Source organism: Lolium rigidum, chromosome 6 (assembly GCF_022539505.1).
Source record: "Lolium rigidum isolate FL_2022 chromosome 6, APGP_CSIRO_Lrig_0.1, whole genome shotgun sequence".
Lineage (NCBI taxonomy): Eukaryota > Viridiplantae > Streptophyta > Magnoliopsida > Poales > Poaceae > Lolium > Lolium rigidum.
This window is the reverse complement of record NC_061513.1, coordinates 124,278,881-124,296,187: the sequence shown is the minus strand read 5'-3', so window position 1 is coordinate 124,296,187 and position 17,307 is coordinate 124,278,881. Positions and strand designations below refer to the sequence as shown.

General features: G+C 45.1%; 2 protein-coding genes across 3 annotated transcripts; one reads left to right on the top strand and one right to left on the bottom strand.

Moving 5' to 3' along the window:
• Positions 1-709: 709 nt before the first annotated feature.
• Positions 710-4,504, top strand: LOC124668579 (putative disease resistance protein At3g14460). The gene has a single exon (XM_047205688.1). It carries the CDS (start codon positions 740-742, stop codon positions 4,502-4,504), a length of 3,765 nt encoding a protein of 1,254 aa, XP_047061644.1. The 5' UTR covers positions 710-739.
• A 1,729-nt stretch (positions 4,505-6,233) lies between these two features.
• On the bottom strand, positions 6,234-14,143 carry LOC124659399 (receptor-like serine/threonine-protein kinase ALE2). Of its 2 annotated transcripts, none has more exons than XM_047197283.1 (16): positions 14,013-14,143; positions 13,835-13,909; positions 13,560-13,736; positions 13,384-13,464; positions 13,165-13,263; positions 12,969-13,070; positions 12,789-12,896; positions 12,007-12,207; positions 11,798-11,920; positions 11,533-11,724; positions 10,618-10,713; positions 10,113-10,484; positions 9,653-9,910; positions 8,526-8,927; positions 7,531-7,774; positions 6,234-7,440 (listed from the first exon to the last, which is right to left on the bottom strand). In XM_047197283.1, exons 3-16 carry the CDS (start codon positions 13,711-13,713, stop codon positions 6,816-6,818), a joined length of 3,057 nt encoding a protein of 1,018 aa, XP_047053239.1. In that variant the 5' UTR covers positions 13,714-13,736; positions 13,835-13,909; positions 14,013-14,143; the 3' UTR covers positions 6,234-6,815. The 2 variants fall into 2 exon arrangements, with proteins under 2 accessions (XP_047053239.1, XP_047053240.1); XM_047197284.1 differs by having other exon boundaries at positions 13,165-13,260.
• Between the last annotated feature and the right edge of the window lie 3,164 nt (positions 14,144-17,307).

Below are 17,307 nucleotides of genomic sequence, written 5' to 3'. Positions count from 1 at the left end.
CAAATTTATACGAGTATAATACTTGATTATCTTTGATTCCCAAAAGGATTCTAATTTTTTTTGACTTTATTTAAAATTACTACGTTTTTTAGAGTATATAGGGTGCGCCTGCACCCGAGAGCCAAAAGTCCGGGTCAGTACCATCAGGTGATACATAACTTTTCAGCCTGTTAGAACTTAGCTCCGAACAACTAAAATACATTGAGCGACCCTTTGCTGGGTCGTCTAGACTGCGAGGGAAATCTTCACAGCAGCTTAGAGCTACACACGCACGACGAGAAGTGCAGGAGGAGGCGCTAGGCTGGTTGCCTCCCATGGCGCCCAAGGGACGACGTGGAGGCACCTTTTATTAGTTTGAGATTACTTAATGCGCACTTCAACTTGATTTTGTCTTTTTCACAACAAAAGATTTTGTCTTGGCTAACCTTCCAACTGGCTACTACTATTCTGACATTTCTTGTATTGTATTGGTACAAATGTACAATACCCGATCATCAGCGTGCGTGCACGCACGTCGTCTGTCAACCGGCGAGAAAGTCAAAAGACGTGGCGACCATAGCAACATTTGCTCCTTCCATCGAATTAATCATACCATTTCGCAGACCCACCATTCAGCTCTCTGAGAAAAAGTTCAGAAATTGGTTTTGTGAATGAGAAATACTAGTACTCCATATTCGATCATTGTCGATCATCCGCCCACACATACACTTCCGCCAAGAACATCCATATTCAATCAACAATGGCGCCACCGCATAAGCTCGAGGCGACGGTCGGGTGGTCGGCGTCGGCATTCGTAGCCGCCGTGCTCGCCCGTCTAATCCGCAAAGGCATCGAGCTGCTGTCCGAGCTAGACGGAGCTGCGGTGGGTCACCTGCGCCGCCTCGAGGGGCTCCTCACGTCTGTGTGGCTTTTGCTCGACGCGGCCGACGCTGGCGCCATCGACTTCACCCAGCGGCCCGTCCAAGACTTGCTCAACGCTGCCTACTCCGCCGACGACGCCCTCGACGACCTTGAGCGCGCTCTTCTCCAGCTCCAGGTCGGCATGGCAGGAGGCAGCGAACCCGGTTCAAACGCCGGTTCACCTGCCTCCGTCGTCGGCGCCTCGAGGAAGCCACGCAGCCCTATGAGGTTCTTTCTCTGCTTCAGCCCACCCAGAACAGCAGCTTCTAGCAGTGGTAGCGCCGCCAGCTCTCGCCGGAGATCCTCAAGCAACAAGAAGAGCAGCGTCGACCTGGGCGGCCTAGGAGAGGCATTCGAGAAGTTGGCACAAGCCGCGTACAGGTGCACGTCCATGTACGAGCACGTCGTGCCACGGAAGAACTATGCCACCATCCTTTCAGTGAAGCCAGGGGATGCAGCATCAGGAGCAGCACGTGATATGTACGACATCTTCGGGAGGGAGGCTGAGGTGGATCAAATCGTCAAGAAGGTGAGATTCGGCGACGATCTGCACTACCGCCTCGGGGTTGGCGTCCTCCCTGTTGTCGGCGCCGAGGGTATTGGCAAGACGGCGCTCACGCAGCTCATCTTCCACCATGAGATCATCAAGGCCGAGTTCCCCGTGCGTATGTGGGTGCAAGTCTCTGGCACACTCCTGGTCAGCAAGCAGCTCATGGTTCAGATGGTGCATCCGCTTGCAGGAGATGCCCATGACACCAAAGACATCAGGGAGCTTCTGCTGGAGCAGTTGACCGGCAAGAGGATCTTGCTCGTGCTCGACGGTGTCACAGATGTCAGCGATGCCCAGTGGAGAGATCTAATGGAGGTGCTGCAGCAAGCTGCTCGAAGGAGCTTGATCATGGTGACGACTCGATCCGAAAGTGCTGCCACCGCATTAGGCACAATGCCCTCACTGATCCTCAGCCCTCTGGCATTCGATGACTACTGGAAGATGTTCAAGCATTTTGCATTTGGGAGTGCGGATGAGAGCGAAGATTGCACTCCGCTGGGGGATGAATGGGAGGACCTTGAAGAGGAGGAGGAGGAGCTGTCACCGATAGAGCAAATCGCGTATGAAATAGCCAAGAAATTGGACTGCTCTCCATTACCAGCACGTCTCATTGGGCGCTCACTATACTTCCGGCAGGGCGAAGAAGGCCACTGGAAAAATGTGTTGGATGATACCTTGTGGGAACAGCAACAAATCGGCGGGATCTCGCCAGCATTGTGGCTGAGCTACCAGCACCTCGATCCCCGCCTCAAGCAGTGTTTCGCATATTGTGCAGTGTTTCCAGATGACTATGTGTTCAGAAAGGAAGAATTGGAGCAGATGTGGATAGCACAGGGGCTGATATATTCTGATGACCGTGCAGCAAGACTGGAGGATGTCGCTGACGAGTTATTTGATGAACTTGCTGAACGATGCTTCTTTCAGCCTCTGGGAAGAAACAGATACGTCATGCACAATATGATGCAGAAGCTATCGCAAGCGGTCTCGGCGAACCAATGTTACATGGTTACTGAGAGCTCAGGAAAAGTGCCACAAGAAGTTCGTCACCTGACAATCAGGACTAACAACCTGCTGAAGTTGAAGATGGATTTGGCGTTGCAGCTCTCACCTTCCTCTGAAAACCATTTCCTTCAGCGGGTTCGTACAATTCTGTTCTTCGCAGATTTCAGTGACTCGGATGACTTTTTGGAAGTTTTAGCTGAGATTTTCTCAATCGCAAAGAGTGTGAGAGTTCTTGGCTTATCATGTGCAAACATTACATTTCTTCCTGCTGAGATTGGCCTGGTCCGACACCTCCGGTATCTCAATCTGTCCAGGAACAGCATCACTGAACTTCCAGAGACAGTGTGCCAGCTCCACCTACTTCAGGTGCTGGATGTCAAGTGCAATTCTCGTTACCTCCATCCTCCCAATGGCACTTCCAGTTTGATTCACCTGAGGCATCTTCATGCAAGTGCACTATTTCTTTCGCACATACCTGACATACAAAATCTCTCAAATCTGCAAGAGTTGGAGGCACTCCGTGTTGGCAGGAGCACGCAACTCATTGCCTTACGACAAATGATGCAACTCAGAGGCGCACTTCACATTGAAAATCTGCGTCAGTGTGATGTAAGTGAGTTCAAGAAGGGTATCCTGAAAGGAATGAAGCACCTGGACAAACTACACCTGTCTTGGGCTAACTCTACGGGTGAAAGCAAAGATATTCCCATCGATGAAGAGGTACTTGAGTGCTTGCAGCCACATGAGAATGTGAAGGTTCTGAAAATTACGGGCTACACAGGAATCAGATCTCCATCATGGATGCTGAAGACCTCATGTTCACTGTCAAATGCGACATCTATGTACTTATCAGATTGCATGAACTGGGAGAGCCTACCTCCCTTCCATGAGATGCCTTGCCTTGAGGTTCTTGAGATCAGAAAGATGCATTCTATTAAGGAAATGGGTGCTGTTCCTCAACCATCTGATGCAGAATTGTTCCCAAAACTCAAAAGGCTCGTTATCGAAGACGCTTTGCATTTCACTGGATGGTCGAGAGGCAAATCAACAAGAAACATAACATTTCCCTGCCTGTGCAAGCTAGAGATAAGGAATTGCCCTGACCTGACAACCTTTCCAGATGTCCCCCTTTCACTTGCTATCATGATCATTGAGAATGTTGGTCTTCATATTCTGCCAATGATTCATGAGAAGCAATCATCAGAAGAAGAGATGTCAACATCAGAAGAAGGTAGATGGACATCAGGGCTCACCACATTAAAAATACATCACTGCGACAAACTAAGGTCCCTAGGATCAGGACTTCTTCAGCAGCAGCACCTCCTACGCTCTCTTGAGGTTCTGTCAATCAAGAGCTGTGACAACATTATCTGTGATCTGGCCGACGGATTCAAAGATCTCACTGCATTGAGGGACCTCTCGCTATATGACTGCCCAAAGCTGCTCATCGACAAGTTCCATGCATCATTGCGAACACTGGAGATCAGCGAGTGCTTCATTGCGCAGGGTGGATGGGTGGACGAGTACCCTTTCCTCTTCTCATTGTGGACACTAAAGATCAGTGGCTGCTCGCATGTAAGCGCTGATCAAGGCAGCAAGATTGAACCTTTGGACTGGCTAAGCTCCCTGTTCAATGTGTACAGTCTTCAATTGGAGAACACATTGTTTGTGAGATTGAGCATGTTTGACAAGCTTCATTCTCTTGAGATACTTGAGATTGACGGAAGTCACGCATTCTTTGATGGTTCATTGGAATTTGAATGGCTGGAGAAGCTGCACACCCTCAGCATTAGGAACTGCAGGGAACTGTGTGAGCTTCCCGAAAACCTCTACACTCTGCCTTCATTGGAGGAGCTGTGTGTAGAGAACTGTCCCGCTATTCAGGCATTGCCAGCAAACGGGTTGCCAGCTTCACTGATGAGATTATCCATATCTAAGTGCAGTCCTCGCCTAACTCAGCGGTGTCTCGATGAAGAACTTGATCATCCAAAGATTGCAAAGATTGGTGTTGCCTACATTGAGGGGCAAAGTATTATTAGTACAGAAGAATAGTGTGATATTTGTGTTACCCTGTTCCTAACGAGATTGTATATCTGAACTAGCTCGATGCATCCATCTGAATCGTTTGAAACCTTTACTGCTCCTTGCAGTTGATGAAGTGATTAAAGTGAAAATGATACATATGATTCAATTTTCACAAAAGCTGTATACTCCCCTATTATTTAGAGACGTGTGAATAAAATAATATGGAAATATGGAGATTCACTATGCAAGTGTGTCTTTTTTGTGTGTGATGCATGGTGTGTTGAAGCTGCACCTTTTTTTGCTAACTAGTTGAAGCTGCAGTCATTAAGGGCATTAGCAGTAGAGCTCAAGAGATCAAACACAGCCAATGCTTAACGAATCTTTTAGTTCTATATCAGATTATTATGTGATCTGTAGGATTTGTACACATCGACGTCTGTAACACCAGTACGGGGAAGTTTGAGCTTGTGACACAGTAAAATGCCAGGATGATTCTGAGCCTGGCCTCCAAGCTACGGGTGCAAGCCTATCACAACAGATAAAAGAGCGTGGAGAGAAGCACACTATTTTCACACTAATAACCCCCTGATACCTTTATCACCGGAGAATCGGAGTCGCCCTCGTCCTCGCGTCGCCGCGGGCAAGTGCGCCGCCACACTACGGGTGAGTACGGATTCCCTTCGACGCGCTTCGCTGCTGCTGCCGTCGCTCGGAGTTAAAGAGGAGAGACAAGGGGATCTTGCCGCGGTGTCAGATCCGTGATGATCCAACAAGGATTGGGGATCGAATCGACTCTAGGGCTACACTAACCTAGAACTAAGAAACATCATTGCGGATACATGTCAGCATGTCGTGGCTCCATTTTCCGTGGATTGCGTTATTGGTTTGTGGTCTTGGCCAACTTTGGAGCCGAAGCCGAAGCTAAACCGCAGTGTTACTGGTTTTGCGTCAAGAAAAGGCAAGAACGTATAGGGGTATCTTGTGACCTTTGTTGGATGTGCAACTTCGTTGATGTACTTCCTCTGTTCCAAAATTCGTGTCATGGTTTTATTTTAAATTCATGATAAAAATTATAAAACGGAGGAAGTACTGTAGTACGCAAGGTCCTGTCAAGATGTTTGTGATTTTTTGGATGTGCAGCCAAAAGGGATGAAAATGGAGCGAAAATTTCCACCTTTCCGTGGAAAAAACAGAAATAGAATGAAAATACGAAAATGAAAACAGAATTTTATAAAATCGAAACAGAAATAGAGTTTTCCGGCAGAATATACGTGCAAACGGAATTTCAGCTTCTGGCTAATATGGTATTTTTGTTTTAGGTTTGATGTGCATGGCTCAATCCAATAATCCCATTACATGATCTTGTCAAGCTAAACTTTCAAAGCGGCTCATCCTAAAACGGGCGACTATGTAATACCTTCATCATTCAAGAATGCTTCCATGATTAGACAATTCCCCTATTCTCTAGTAAATCGAGCAACATGCTAGAATTATGAATCAAGTTTGTTGATTCGTTGATTCGCTTGAATGATTGAGATTTTTTTGCATGATTTAAGGGTTCTGCATTAGCTAGTTGAACTCAGTAATATATAGTTTAAAATAGCCGGCTATAGCTATAGCCTTTTCCGCAAGGTGCGGCTAACTGCATTAGCCCGCTAAAAGGTGTTAAAATCCTTAAATAGCCAGCTATAGCCAGAGCTATAGCTGTTTTGGGAGGCCGCGGCTATATCCTGTAGCCGGCTATTTTAAACATTACAAGAGATTAATAGTTGGTTCATTCATTTCTATACATAAGCTCACATATTCCTTTTTCCGAAATACACTTTGAGGAAAGTGGAATTTTAAATATCTCATACTACTATGTAGCTATGCAAACTTTCACGTGCATCATATTTACATGTGCACCAAAGAAATAAAATTGAGAAGCCGTGGCAAAGCACGGGCGTCCGACACTTTCGATGTGTCATCCTCCTTTTTTTTTCTTTAGTCCACACAAGGACTTGCAGAAGAACCGGCTAAGCGCTTTAGCCTACTCCTCTGCAAACTACACTGTACATAGATGGTCAAACAAAATTTTCTCCTTATGTTGTTCAGTTCCACCCCTGGATGCAGTTAGTCAGCAAAAAGGACTAGACTGCCGCACAGTCACTACGTGTGCCAGGCCAAGCACCATTGCCACCACCGTAGCACCGGTGGTCACTCCTCATCTGTACACCGTTTTTTGACTTCGTTCCCGATTCTGAGATACATTTTGCAGCAGATATGAAGTCTGGCTTGCACAAAATAAGCCATGTGTATTCTTCATTGCCCAGGTCATCAAAAGGAGCCTACATGTTGACTACTCCGAATCTATCCTAAATCGTTGTAGACCACAGTGTTCACTTGAGCTACCTGTTGATAAGCCTCTCTCCCTATTTCGTTCAGCTTTACCCACCTTCAGAGGACCTGAACTCGAATACCGCCGAAAAGAACCAGAGGCGTCCAGCGTATCATAACGTGCTGATGCAGCAAACTGCTCGGTAGATAGCACTGGGCCTACATCCATATCCAGACTTGATCTACTCATAATCTCGGCATCTTGGATATGCATATCTCGACTAAAACTTCTCGACTCATTGAACTCGCTACCTTCTTTGCATACCAACTTTAAGGCTTGAACAACCTCTCCCATAAATGGGCGCTGATCCACCTCAGGCTGAACACACATCGAAGCGATTGCTGCGACTTTTGCAATGCTGTCAAATGGGATACCACTTCCAAGGGAAACATCGATGAGTGTTTCCAAACCATCCCTATTTGTCAGAAATGGACAAGCCCACGCGACCAAGTTTTCTTGCCCCGGAGGCCTTGACATATCTACAGGTTTCCTGCCAGTAAGAAGCTCTAGAAGGACAACGCCGTAGCTGTAGACGTCACTCTTTACTAGAAGATGTCCAGTCATTGCATACTCAGGAGCAAGATACCTAAAAAGAAACCTTCATAAGTTTAGAATATGCCAAGGATATTTAATCAACTATGAAAGAGTTAGGATAATAATTTCACATCCAGCTTACCCAAACGTTCCCATAACCCGAGTTGAAATATGCTCGTTCCCCTCGCCCAGAGCAATTCTGGCTAAGCCAAAGTCTGAAACCTTGGGGGTAAAGTCATGTTCCAACAAAATGTTACTTGACTTGAAGTCACGGTGTATAACACGAGGACTTGAATCTTCGTGCAAATAAGCAAGACCACGTGCTGCACCAAGCGCAATTTGAAGCCTAGCATCCCAATCAAGCACAGCAGTGTACTTATCTGATCCTGCTTGGAGTCATTAACATAACTTGTTTTCAGGAGTTTGCAGGTCCATTTTATCAAAGTTTTCTAATTGAGTAACAGATATATACTACGCAACCCATGAGAAGTACCATGAGTTTGAAAATGTAGGTTTGGAGAATATAATGGAAGTATGGAACCTAGTAAATATATATCATGTCTTAGCATATCAGTTTCAATATGTCTTATCAAGTTTTGATCCCAGGTGCACTCGGAAATGCACTTTTGATCCCAGGTGCATATGCTCCCTTTATCCAAAAAACGAATTTCAAAATATTAAAAAATTTGGAGACAAAATTTAGCCCGTATATCTGCGCATTCTATGTCATCACTTAAGTTTCATAGTAAAATGATAATTTTTGTGGCCTGTGCAAAAAAGACAGACAAAAGCCTAGTAAAAAGCCTTATGTTAGCATCGATTTTTGTCTTTTTTGCATAAGCCACATAACAATTCACTTTTTTCTGAAACGACTTCATGATGTTGAGATGTACGCGCAACATTTTGTTTTGATTTTTTTTAATATTTTAATATATGTTTAAAATGCAGTTTAAATAAAGGGAGCATATGCACCCAGGAGCAAAAGCACTATAACACTAGGAAATGTAGAAGATATATATGAAATTTTCTTTTAAATGAAGTGCCTGGCTAATCTAATGCATCTAACTCCAAGAAGAAATAGACTAGATGAAGTAGTAGCAAACTGAAGCTCTGGTGGCAACATGAACAAAATCTTACCGTGCAAGTGAAATTCCAGACTTCCATTCGGAACAAGCTCATACACCAAACATCGCATATGCTCCTCTGTGCATATACCTATCAACTTAACCAAGTTCCTGTGATGCAATCGGCTGAGCATCTCAACCTCAGCCAAAAATTCCCGCGTACCTTGCTGATCATCCCTCTTAAGAACTTTGATAGCAACCCTTTCTCCATCCTCAAGAATACCTTCATAAACACGTCCAAAACCGCCCTCGCCGATTATCCTGGACTCATCAAATGTCTGTGTAGCTCTTTCCATGTCAACTAAACTGAACAGTTTTGCTGATCCTTTATATGCCACTATACTAGAGCTGAATGATGGTGATGCCGAAATAGGTCTGCTTTCTAGCCTACTCCCAACTACTGCAGAACCAGGACCTGCATTTCCAATGCAAGCATTGATGAGGAAATACAGAAAAGAAAGAAAATCAGCGTTTAATGTTATTTTTGTAGCTTTAGCCCCTTAAAACTTTGCTCAAAGCAGTTCTAAGTGCTTTGACCAGTTAACGATGAAATAGAAGTCTTATTCTTTCACAAACAGATAATTTTCAGCAACAAAAACATAAAAACAGAACTTATCAGCTTCTGAAAGCTAAAAACAGAAGATTCATCTTAAGTGGATTAGCTTGCTACACAAATGCATGAAAAGTGGCTTCAAGTTCTCAGAATGCATGCATGGAAAAGATGTTCTACCATTCCCGTTCCCTAAACAGCTATGCTAAACACAAATGGTAGAGTACAACGTATAACCAGGTACTCCCTCCTTCCTGGTGTATAAGGCTCGCACATATTTTAAGATTATCAATTTGACCGATGAAATATGAGTTATACGCGACAAAAAGTATACCAATAGAAACTTCTTTCGAACACAAATTCAATGATATACTTTTTGTGGCATATAACACATTCGTTGGTCAAATTGAGGACTTAAACACATGCCTTATACACTCAGAAGGAGGGACTAGTTCACGGTTCCATGCAAAAAAAAGGCATTATGTTTTTGCGAAAGAGATTCAACAAGCTTAATTTCTCTATTTTCTTCAATGGTGCCCCATGGAATGGTAAAAAAACAGGAATAATCGATAGAAAGAATGTGTTGCTACCTGCAGGCTTTGCTGGTGTAAGTGAAGCTTCGGTCAAAAGATTGTGGTTTCTAAGCTTGAAATAAATCACCAATGCAGCTCCAGCACATAAAATAAAAGCGAAAATACTTGATAGAACAATTATCACAATTATGCCCCTACTTTTCCTTTCTCTGTGGTTTCCTACATCAACAGCAAATGGGCGTAACCTTGGATCATTTACATTGCTAAGACCGTTGTTCAGACTTCCAGGAGCTGGTGGTGGTGACGAAGGAAGACCTGCATGAGTAGATGAAACAAAGTACCATGACCATTATCAATAGAGAAAACGAGTGTCAAATGAACTAGATCTGAACAATAAACAAGCGATTCAAGGATCAAATCAAATATCGATAAAAAAACATCAAGATAGGCAAGAGGATGTTAACACAAGGAAACCGGTAAGTGGAGTAACACAAGAAGAGCTACAATGAACTCTCACCTGGGTAAAGAACATATAACACATCATAGCTTCCAAAATGCATAGGGTTTATGATAACCTGTTTGTGCCAAAACCTTTCAAATACTGAAAGTGTTGTCGTATTGTCAAATCTTGCTCCCAACGGAACAAGATCAATAAGGACAGCTGTCTTCTCAGGGTCTTCAGTTGCTGCATTTGCTCCCATAATGCGAACTTGAACTTGCTTCATGAACACGCCAGATGCAATATTTTGTGCAAGTTCTGCGACCAATCCAAAGAACGTGTACAGTGGTATACCTAAATGAAGCTCAAGTTTTATTGGCAATACACAGCGACATGTTGTTCCAGGAGGACTATTGGTCAGAGGGTCTTGACAATATAATGGCGTGCAGTCTAACAATGAAAAGAAAATTGATGAATCAATCACAACTGGGCGATAAGTACTCAAAAGCTATCAGCTGAGTAAAATTGAATGCACAGAACATTGAATTGATAAATTCAGGCACAAAATGTATCCATATCATACACGAATTTGGAGGTGGAGGCGGCAAGGAATGACTTGGTGTTGGTGCCAAAGCCCTGGGCTTTTTATATGCAGGACTGTCAGGCGGTAGAGCAGGTTCTGCATAGGCATAAATATACCGAATAAAGATTATAATATTACATATAGTTACTTAAATTATACATCTTTTACCATTCATTAAGCGGAAAATAGCACATCTATTTTCAAGTTCTAGAAATTATTGCGTTAATCGGAGGAAAAATAGAATGATCTACATTTTTTTTTATAAAGGTAGAGAATCCACACCCTCTTTTACAGTAGGTATAGAGTCCAAACTGTAACAACAATCAGATATGAGTTGGATCTATTATAGTTGTATCACGAATAAAATAACATTTTTTTAATACACAGTGTAGATAGGCCTTTTGTTTCTTGTACATATTTGTTACTCTATCCCTGGTACATGAATGGCAGAGCACCTTGTATGGTCCCCAAAAAATTCATGTAGCAAATAAAAATTAAAGTATCTTGCCGCACTATTCCATGGGAAATTCAACTAGTTGATATTACAGTCACGTAAATCTAGATTAATTCTGGCCCTATTGGATTCATCATAAATAGAGAAAGAAGATATTTTTCGACAAATTTAATGCAGGATGCGAAACTGTGGACCTGCATGACTAATATGCACGGTCAAATGCTCATACTAGAGCAATGATAAACTTCGCATGTGTACTTATCAATGCCATGGCATGTCTCAGTTCTCAAGGACGTCAGACAGTTGTTAATTATCACATATATCTTCCTAAAATTAACACAACTTTTTTGAAGTATAAGACTATAACCCCAGTCTCTGCATCAAGTGATGCACACAGCCATATTTATTACGAAGTTCAAAATAACAGTTGTTACTTTTTTCCTTAAATTAACACAGCTAACCTGGAGAATATGAAGGTGAATGATATTGATGAGGGTGATGCGGAGCATATGCTGGATTTCCTTCTTTTCCTTTCGATCGGGACACGGCTACAGGTGCTGGAGCAGGACTGTGATCCAAACCTGAATGTCCATGGCTTGTTGCAGAAGCATTATCGGTTCTATGTGGAGCAGGACTTATGACAGGAAAGGAACCTGCACCAAATATTACTTACTGAGGTGATTTCACTAATTTGTATATATTTTTGCAATGCAAAACTGTGGATACCTTTGCGGTGTTTATGATTTGCAGGTGATAAATGGCTGGAAGGTTCCTTTGGAGGTGCAGCAACTGGGATGACATGTCCTCTCCTATGGATGCTGGGAGATTTTGGGGGAGAAACAACAGGTCCTGTACAATATAAATTCATGAATCATTTCACTAACAGCAATGGGTTTATTGTTGCTGTAGCCTAGTACATATGGTTGTTTGGACACCTTTTACAGATGAGTCATTTACAGGCAAGGAACGGTGATGCCTTCCCTTTAAAGGTGCTACAACTGGAGCTCCATGGATCATCCCATGAGTATTATTTACAGGTAAGGAATGGTGACCCCTTCCTTTCAAAGGTGGTGCAACTGGTACACCATTGGTGTTCCCATGGCTGGCAGGACGGATTGTTGGAGAAGCTGCTGGCCCTGCACAATGTGTTAGAACAAAATATGTGATATCCACTCCCTAGAAGATGTATTTTTATGTCTGAATACTGGTTGAGATGCATACTGCTTGTGGATTATTTGCAGGAAAAGGAGGGTAAGATATGATGGTGGGCAGAAACTGCCTGTGAAGTCATCACTATTTCACTACTGGAGGAACAGAAGGTCCTAAATAGTAAATAGAACATACACTATTGGGATTGAATTTAGAACAAAAAAAAAATTTCCAAAAATTCTCAACTGAATAGTCTAAAGGTACTAAATGCAATGGATCGGAAGCAACTCCAATGGCATGCACCTTCACCTCATAAATATGCTTATATTATAATCTAGAAAATAATTTTGTTAAGATTCAACTAAATGGGAAGGCTACACCGTATAGGTCTGGATAGTGTATTAGTGTGCAAAGGATGACGGGTTAAAGGTCTGGAGATACAGGAACATGCACACCATGCTAGTCTCATGGACATCAAAAGTGATTGGTGATGGAGAAACAGACATACATTTGGAGTCCATAAATGAAGAGAACAAAATCTACATCATGAGATGATTGAGTTCGGTACCATTCGAATGTGGGCGCTGCCTCTGTTGCGGGGGAATTTGAATGGCCTGGTGCATTGAAGTTAAAGGTGGAGTGGCAGGAGGAGAATGATGATTGGTCTCCCTTGTGCCTATTCCCAAGCAAATAGCTCCTTTAGAAATGCTATATATAATTATTTGGCACTGAATCAGGGAGACTGAACCTTTTGGTGGTGAACTGCTGTGACTTGGTAGGTTATGTGGAGGTCTAGCAACTGATACACCATCCTGACTGGATGCAGGGGAGATGGGCGTTGGTGGTGCAACTGCCATATAGCCCCAAGGTTACAACATAATCTGGGTGAGAAAAAATGAAACATATCGACAACTTAGATGACTAGATAACAAGAAGAATTATACCTTTCGGCGGTGGATTTTTTCTGCTTGGTAGTGGTGAGGCAACTGGTACTCTAAGTGTGTCCTGGCCAGTTGGAGGGGTACGGAATGACGAAGGAGCTGCTGCCATGTGAAATGACAGGTGGCAACAGATTCTGAGTTAGGTAAATATGAGATCCATTTCATCAGCTAATAAAGTACTCTAACAATAACATAGCATAACATCATATCCGACGATCTTACAATGGCCATTGATATGGGATGAAGAAGCTGGCTGTGTTGATTGACTTTCAGTGGAAGGTGGAGATGGAGGCGGTTGAGAAGCTGGTCAAAGGTAAATTTATATGAAACTACAGAAACAAATAATGACCTAGTGTTTACAACATTGAGAACATAAGGCAGATCCAAATAGGTCATACACCAGGGTGGCTGTTGTAGAAAAGGTGCAGCAGCAGCTGGAGTGTTCACAGAAATTTTAGGATGAGGAGGATGTGGCTGAGCCGGAAGAAATGGTGAAGCTGCAGGCACTTGTTCTTCAAGATGATGATTGCCAGTTTGAGTTGGAGAAACCATTTGTGAAGGAGAGACATGCTGACCTGTGAATACAGCAATAAAGGTTATCGTCATTCCAGACTAGATTTTACAGTTGCATAGTTACAGGTAGAGTTCAGCATTGTGCTGAACAACAATTCACCTGGACTGGATGCATATTGATCATGCTGTTTGATAACATCTGTACTAGTTGATGTTGATAATTTTGCAGTTAGCCCTAGCAAAGAAAATATTAATTGCATTTAAACTATAAATACACACATGCTATACAACAACAAATAATCCAAATCGTTGGGCCGAATGCGAGTTTAGTTACAGACCTAAGCTTTGGAATCCCGGAGCTTGCAATTGTGAAGGATGGAGTATATTATCCAAGTTGTTCCGCGGATGGCCACTTGTTATGGACAGGAGGACTTTACGACCAAAGGCAGGTGCATGAGATTCCTGATGACCTTCAGAAACAAAGTAAATAGAACATACAGCTAAATCAATCTGGCTACTGAATAATATATAGTACTCCCTGTACTAAATCGTGGCGACAATTAATATGGATTGGAGGGAGTATACATATAGTTGATAAACAATGAAAACAAAGTGCTAACAGAAAATCTGATTAGTTAAATAAGGCAAAGCACATGATCATTATTTATTTGGTCAATACTCAATAGTACATCCAGATATTGGACCGCTGTGGAGTATTTGATATACCAATAATTGTACTGTATTTTTATAAGCGCTTCCTTTCTTATGTTTAGATAGCTTAACACGCGGCATATGTGGTAAGCCATCTAACTAACTATTTTTAAAGGAGTGATAATTAAAAGTACGGTTAGCCACGCTGATGATCATTGTGGTAGAGCTCAACACTAACCTAGGTACTGATTGGAACATAAAACTGAGCGATCTCACTGTATATATGTGTAACATAAGTAGATCTCCTGCCTCTCGTGTATTATATAGTACTACTAGTATGCATCATGCTAGCAGATCTTACATTCTGGACAGCTGTAAAATCACAAACGATAACTCGAATTGCCGCGCAGAGTATACACAGCAATTTTTCATCACGGTAAAAAAACTAGAGCAGTAGGAAACAAACGCCAAGCTCTTGGTTTCGGCAGAGCTCAAGCCCACCAAAATTCTGACGCATGAGCAAGCTACTCTGGCATACAGAGTTTCAGACACGCGTGATACTGACGGGAGTACTAGGACGGCAACAGGAAAGAAACCGCGAAACCACCAGACACCCGGAGCAGACCGGCACACCGACGATTCCACATACTGACATACATACCTCCACCCCCGAGGATGACGACGGCAGAGACGACCAAGGCGGCGGCGAGGACGGCGCAGAGACCGCCGCAGAGGCCCCGCTTGGCCCCGGCTCCGCGCCGGCCCATCCTTGCAGCAGCGCCGGCGGCACCAAGTATCAACCAGCCGCGCACGGATTCGCCATGATCACACGGCTCGATGATCACCCCGGGAAAAGGCCGGCGCCTGCGCGCTCCGGCCGGCACAAGCGGGTGAGTGGGCGCGCGGGGGCGGTAGAAGATTCGGTGCGGAGCGGAGGCTAGTTAGTAAAGAAATGGGGAAGAGAGAGCGAGCATAGAAGTAGAACCCAACAGGAGTGAGGGGAGGGACAAGTTGCGCACTGGCACTAGCAACGGCGGCGGCGGCGGCAAAGGCGATTTGCTGTCCATTCGCGCGAGTGTTTTTCTGGTTTCGCAGCAGGTGGCCGTCGGCAGGCAGGGTGGTGGTGTTTGTTCGGTAGCCATCCTCGCAAAAAGTTAGGTGGAGTCCATTGCCGCCCCGGCGATGGTGGTGGTGGACGCGTGGGCGTGGGTCTTCCTTTTGCCCCTTTTTCGGGACATCGGTAATCAGTGAGATTGACCCGCGTGCCGCGTGAACGTATTCCAATCTTCTCAAGTGAAGTATGCAAGCAAACCATTTTCAAACAAATATGCAAACATACTGTTAGGATGTGTTATTAGGATGTGTTTGGTAGCTCGCATCCCCTCTAAATATACCCGCGGAATGGAAAATGGCGCGATTGGATAGTTGTGGTCTTCGCTTTTTTTTTTTTTTCTCGGAAACTGAGTGCTAACTCAGTGGTAAGACTTGTGAGTGTACAGCCAACTCATCTGAGTTCGAATCTAAAGAGAACTGAATTAAACGGGTGTTATCTAGCTCGTATAAATTCGCTGCTGGCAAGGTCTCATCATCTACCTAACAACGCAATTCCCTCCTTTGTTTGTCAATGTTTGAATCGGCGGTTTTCTAGGCCCGAACCTCAGCGTGCGAAAAGAGCACCCCGTTATCTCCAATTCCCTCTTTGAGAGCATCTCCAGCCGCGTCTCCCAACCACCGCCGGATTAAGCGTTTGGGGGACGCGTTTTCTTCGTACCGCGTTTGGGGGACGTCGCTCCCCAGCCGCGTCCACCAAACAGAATTTGAGATTTTAAAAATTTAATAGAAGAATTCATTCAAACTTGCTATATATTACATAGATTCAAACGAAATTCGATAAAATTTAAACTTAAACCCTAATAGTACTCGCGGTGACTAGAGGGGTCGTAGTACTGGTGAAAGTTGTACATGTCGTCAATGATGATGTCCTGCTTGCTGCGCTCGTCAGGCTCGTCGACGGGCTAGTCCTTCACCGCGCCGCTTGGCCCAGCTTCGATGTCGTTGGTGAGTCGATGAGCGGCACCCCAGCGTCGCGGATGGACATGGCGATCGCCGCGTCGAGGTCGTCCCTCTAGGCGTCATTGTCGTTCAACACATCATGCACGCCGCTCACAAGCCATGGCAGTCATCGGGGTCATCGCTGATGGCGATGAGGCGCTGCTGCCGCTCGTACTCCGCAAGCTACGCGGCCTTCACAGCTTCCTCGTCGTCTTGCTCCTCCTTCGCTCCCGAGTTCGGGACGAGGAGGGCGCCGCCGGCGCGCCTTTGCTGTTGCCACGCTGGTTCGCGAATGCTCACGCTGCTGCCACCTCGTCTCCGAATGGTGGGCGGCGTCGTGTACTCCGGCTCTTCCTTCACCTCGTGCTTCGACACGCTGTAGGACGTGACGCGGTGCGAGGAAGGCGCCGATCGCGTCGGCCCCGAGGAAGAAGAGTTGGAAGAGGACGGGTACGTCCTCCTTGGTTGCCAGCGCGCTGTGCGCGAAGGAGATGGTGGCGGCGATGACGGCATCTCCAGCCTTGGGGTGCCGTTCTGGATGTCGTCGACGACGTGCTCGAGGGTGCGCCTGGGAGCGCCCGAGAAGCGGAGGCGCCCCTCCCTATTCTAGGTATTCCTCCAACCAATGAGGCCATCGGTGTTGTTCATCTCGGCGTCTTGCTGTGCCTGGAACTAGTCCGCCTACCAGTCGCCGTAACCGGTGGGGGCCCAAGTCGGATCTGCTCGTGCCTCGGCGGTGAGGCGAGCCCGCCGGGTCCTGATCACATCCCTCCAGTGCTTGGTTCCCACCGGTGGCGGCGGCAGGACACCGACCCCGTTGACGGCCATCCTCCAGTCGTCGCTTCTTGGCAGGCGCATGTCTGACGGGACAAGGTACCGCACACGGTACAGCACCCACGCCTCCGCCACCGTGAGGCTGCCACGGCCGAA

What these genes read in the sequence shown, in the direction of transcription:
- LOC124659399 (XM_047197283.1), bottom strand. Translation starts at nt 13,713, where the DNA reads ATGGTTTCTCCAACTCAAACTGGCAATCATCATCTTGAAGAACAAGTG. An exon ending in TTCACCTTCATATTCTCCAG is followed by an intron (nt 10,714 to 11,532) that starts GTTAGCTGTGTT and finishes ATGCCTATGCAG; the next exon opens with AACCTGCTCTACCGCCTGAC. An exon ending in CGGGTTATGGGAACGTTTGG is followed by an intron (nt 7,441 to 7,530) that starts GTAAGCTGGATG and finishes GTTTCTTTTTAG; the next exon opens with GTATCTTGCTCCTGAGTATG.
- LOC124668579 (XM_047205688.1), top strand. Translation starts at nt 740, where the DNA reads ATGGCGCCACCGCATAAGCTCGAGGCGACGGTCGGGTGGTCGGCGTCG.